Source organism: Nicotiana sylvestris, chromosome 3 (genome assembly GCF_000393655.2).
Source record: "Nicotiana sylvestris chromosome 3, ASM39365v2, whole genome shotgun sequence".
NCBI lineage: Eukaryota > Viridiplantae > Streptophyta > Magnoliopsida > Solanales > Solanaceae > Nicotiana > Nicotiana sylvestris.
Window position 1 is genome coordinate 217,887,058 of NC_091059.1, and position 4,484 is coordinate 217,891,541.

At 43.0% G+C, this 4,484-nt stretch overlaps 1 protein-coding gene across 1 annotated transcript; it reads left to right on the forward strand.

Annotated features, from left to right (window-relative positions):
• Positions 1-513: 513 nt before the first annotated feature.
• On the forward strand, positions 514-981 carry LOC138888684 (uncharacterized). The gene has a single exon (XM_070170593.1). It carries the CDS (start codon positions 514-516, stop codon positions 979-981), a length of 468 nt encoding a protein of 155 aa, XP_070026694.1.
• Positions 982-4,484: the final 3,503 nt, after the last annotated feature.

Here is a 4,484-nt window from a genome sequence, read left to right on the forward strand (position 1 = left end):
ATATTCTTTTATACATTCTACTAGTTGCCCTAGTACTTGTGACACTAGATCCTGGCACACACACTAGTAGACTTTTATTTTTGGGTTGTATTCCTGTTATTATGATTCCCTTTAGTCTTTCCCAATTCAGTTGCCTTATATATTTATTAATTATCGATTATTTTAAATTTTAGTTAAATAAATGTTTAGATTGTTTATTAAAATAAATGAGAACTCATTAGTTGATTAGGGTTGGCTTACCTAAGAATGGTGTTGGGTGCCATCACGACCTATAACGGAATTTGGGTCGTGACATAGGCTTCCCTAGAAAATTATTTTTGGATATCACTTATATTATATACAAAAAAAGCCAAGACAGCTATCCACCTTATTAGGAGGTTGGTGGAACAGTACAGAGATAGGAAGAGGGATTTGCATATGGTGTTTATTGAACTAGAGAAGGCATATGACAAGGTCATTAGGGGCGCTCTTTAGAGATGTCATGAGGTGAAAGGTGTACCGGTAGCTTATATTATGGCGATAAATGATATGTATGATGGAGCTAAGACTCATGTTAGGAATGTGGGAGGTGACTCACAACCGTTTTCGGTGGTTATGGGGTTATACCAAGGATTTACGTTTAACCCGTTCTCATTTGCCCTGGCGATGGACGCACTGACACACCATATTCAAGGGGAGGTGCCTTGGTGTATGCTGTTCGCTGATGATATAGTTCAAATTTATGAGACGCGAGGCGACGTTAACGGGAGACTAGAGGTATGGAGGCAAGCCTTGGAGTCTAAAGGTTTCGAGTTGAATAGGACCAAGACGGAATATTTGGAGTGTAAGTTTAGCGACGTGTCGGAGGAAGCGGGCGTGGAAGTGAGGCTTGACTCACAAGTCATCCCTAAAAGAGAGAGTTTCAAGTACCTAGGGCCTATTATCCAGGGAGATGGGGAGATCGGTGGGGATGTCACAGACCGTATCGGGGTGGGTGGATGAAATTGATGTTAGCGTCTGGAGTCCTGTGTGACAAGAATGTGCCACCGAAACATAAAGGTAAGTTCTACAGAGCGATGGTTAGACCAGCCATGTTGTATGGGGCTGAGTGTTGGCCAGTCAAAATTTCACATATCCAGAAGATGAAAGTAGCAGAAATAAGGATATTGAGATGGATGTGCGGGTATACTAGGATGGACAAGATTAGAAATGAGGATATTCGAGAGAGGGTGGGCGTGGATTCTGTGGATGACAAGATGCGGGAAGCGAGGCTTAGATGGTTCGGGCACGTACGGAGGAGGAGCCTAGATGCTCCGATTAGGAGGTTTGAGCGATTGGCTCTGGCAAGTACGAGAAGAGGTAAGGACAGTCTAAGAAGTATTGAGGCGAGGTGATCAAGCAGGACATGGCGCGATTTCAGATTTTTTAGGACATGACCCTTGATAGGAAAGTGTGGAGATTGAGCATTAGGGTTGTAGGTTAGAGGGTAGTCGAGCGTTTTTCCTCGCTGTGCCGGCTAGTCTGATAATGTTTTATCTAGGACTACTAGCAGTTTTTGTTGTGTTTCACATTTGTGTCGTCTTTCACATTTTGGCCTTTCTATTTATTTGTTGTATTTTATGATGCTGATACTATTGTTCTGGTTTATGTTTGTCACGACCCTAAACCCGAACTCGGTCGTGATGGCGCCTCTCGTGAAGACAAGGCCAGCCGATACTTTCCATTTTAGATTTAAGCAATCAAACCATAAGAATTTAAGTCTAAAACATAATAAATAATCCAAAAGTAAGCAATTAACAGTACAGTTGCGGAAGATAAACCCAACACAGCCTGATATCGAGGTGTCACTAGTCATGAGCATCTAACAATACGCTATAAGTCTGAGATGCCTACTAAACTATTACAGAACGACTGATAAAGATATAGAAATGAGATAAAGGGGGGAAACACGGGAGTGCGGATGCCAAGCAGCTACCTCGTGAACTCCGAAGTCTGCCGGGAGCTCTCAACTCGCGCTAGCAGGATCAACAACGTTTGAATCTGCACACGGAGTGCAGGGAGTAAAGTGAGTACTCCAACTCAATGAGTAATAATCATAAATAAAGAGTGAAGGCAGGAAATTACGTAAGGCACATTACAGGTTATGATTAAGCAGTAAAGACATGTAAAAATCGTTTTCAGTTCAGTTTAAACTTCATAAAAGACCTTTTTTTAACAATTAAGCAGGTAAGTGACGGGCAATAAGGAAAATAAACACATAAAGGTTCGCCCCTCGGGCACAATGTCAACAAATCCGCCCCTCGGGCAATATCTCAGAACAAGACAGCCCCTCGGGCTATATCTCACATCATAATGGGTACCCACGCTCACTGGGGTATGCACACTCTTGGAGGGGCCCCTTACGGCCCAAGTGCAATATCAATCCATCTCGCGGCATCATCACTAGGCTCTCGGCCTTATATCAACAAGTTACCTCGTGGCGTACAAATATCAGGCCCTCGATCCTATAATCATAATCAGTGTTTCCTCACAACATAGGCCCTCGGCCTTACTCAGTCAGAATCTCACAAGCCACTCGGGCAACAGTAAAACATGGTGCTCAGCCTAAAATATCAGTTAAAATATCATTTTAAGTGTTAAAGCAGAGTAGACATGGTTGAGTTATGAAAACAGTAGAATATAGCATGACTGAGTTCAAGTATAAAGTCAAAATATGGTATTCAGCCCAAAACATGATGATAGCAAATAGTTTTCAGTCAAATACGCGGTAAAATAGTCATTCGGGATGGACTAAGTCACAATCTCCAATAGTGTACGACCCCACGCTCATCATCTAGCGTGTGTGTCACCTCAATATAGCATAATGATATGCAATCCGGGGTTTCATACCCTCAGGACATCAATTACAATCATTAGTCACCTCAATCCGGTCCAAACTCTAGCCCGCGACACCTTTGCCCCTCGAATCGGCCTCCACTCGCGTCGAATCTATCCAAAATCAGAATCACGACGTCAAAATATGCTAAGGGAACGAAACCCAAGTAAAAATAATAAATTTACAACATAAATTCCGAAATTACCAAAACCCGACCCTCGGGCCCACGTCTCAGAATTCGATAAAATTCACATTAATAGATTCCTCATCTCTCCACGAGTTCATACATATCAAAAGTACCAAAATCCGACCATAAATGGTCCCTCAAATCCTCAAGTCTAGGTTTCCAATACCAAGCCCTAGTTTTCCCAAGCTTTTGATCCTTAAATTCCATTAATTACAAGCCTAATCCGTGAAATAAGGCCATAGAAACGAGTTTTAGGTCCAAAATCCTTACCTCAATGAAGTTCCCTTGAAATCCTTCTTCAAAATCGTCCAAAAAGCTCTCAAGCCGACTTAGAAATGGTGGAATAGCTCAAAAATCGCGAAGGAAACAATTTATACTTTCTGGCCCAGGGATTTTGCATCTGCGGCCAATTACCCGCTTCTGCGGTACCGCTTTTGCGGTCAATGGACCGCTTCTATGGTCAATGGACCACTTCTACGGTCATCACTTAAATGACCACTTTTCGCTTCTGCGATCCTTTTCCCCCGCACCTGCGCTATCGCAGATGCGGTTCCTCAGCCGCTTCTACGGCCCCAGCCTTTCTAGTCCCTTTTCGCTTCTACGGTCCTTTTCATCGCATCTGCGGCATCGCACTTGCGGCCCCAATCCGCAGGTGCGGAAACAACAGAAGTAGAAAATCTGCAGCTTCACCAAAATTCCAAACTTCTCCGTCAACCATCCGAAATCACCTCGAGGCCCCCGGACTTTAACCAAAAACACAAACATACCCTATAACCTTATTCAAACTTATACCAACCTTCAAAACACCTCAAACAATATTGAATCAACCAAAACACATCGGATTCAAGCCTAAGTTTCCAAAATCTTCTGAATTCCGCTTTTGATCAAAAACCCAACCAAACCTGAAATGTTGCACACACATCCCAAATGACACAACAGAACTACTGCAACTCTCGGAATTCCATTCTGACCCCTATATCAAAATCTCACCTATCAATCGGAAAACGCCAAAAATCCACTTTCGCCAATTCAAGCCTAAATCTACTTCGGACCTCCAAAACACATTCCGATCACGCTTCTAAGTCTCAAATCACCTCTCGAAGCTATCCGAACCATCAGAATTCACATCCGAGCCCTCTAACACATAAGTCAACATCCGGTTGACTTTTTCTAATTTAAGCTTCCTCAAAAGAGACTAAGTGTCTCAAACCTTACCAAAATCTTTTCGAACCCAAGCCAACCAACCCGATCACATATAGAACCGATAGACAAAGCAATAATAAGCAGAAATAGGGGAAACGGAATGGTAACTCATGAGACAACTGGCCGGATCGTCACAGATCTACTATGCGCCTTTATCTCACTGTAAGCCTCGCCGGCGTGAGCTCTAACGTGAGCTTTAACTCTCGCATCGCTTGCTACTTCATTTACAAATTTGTTGCC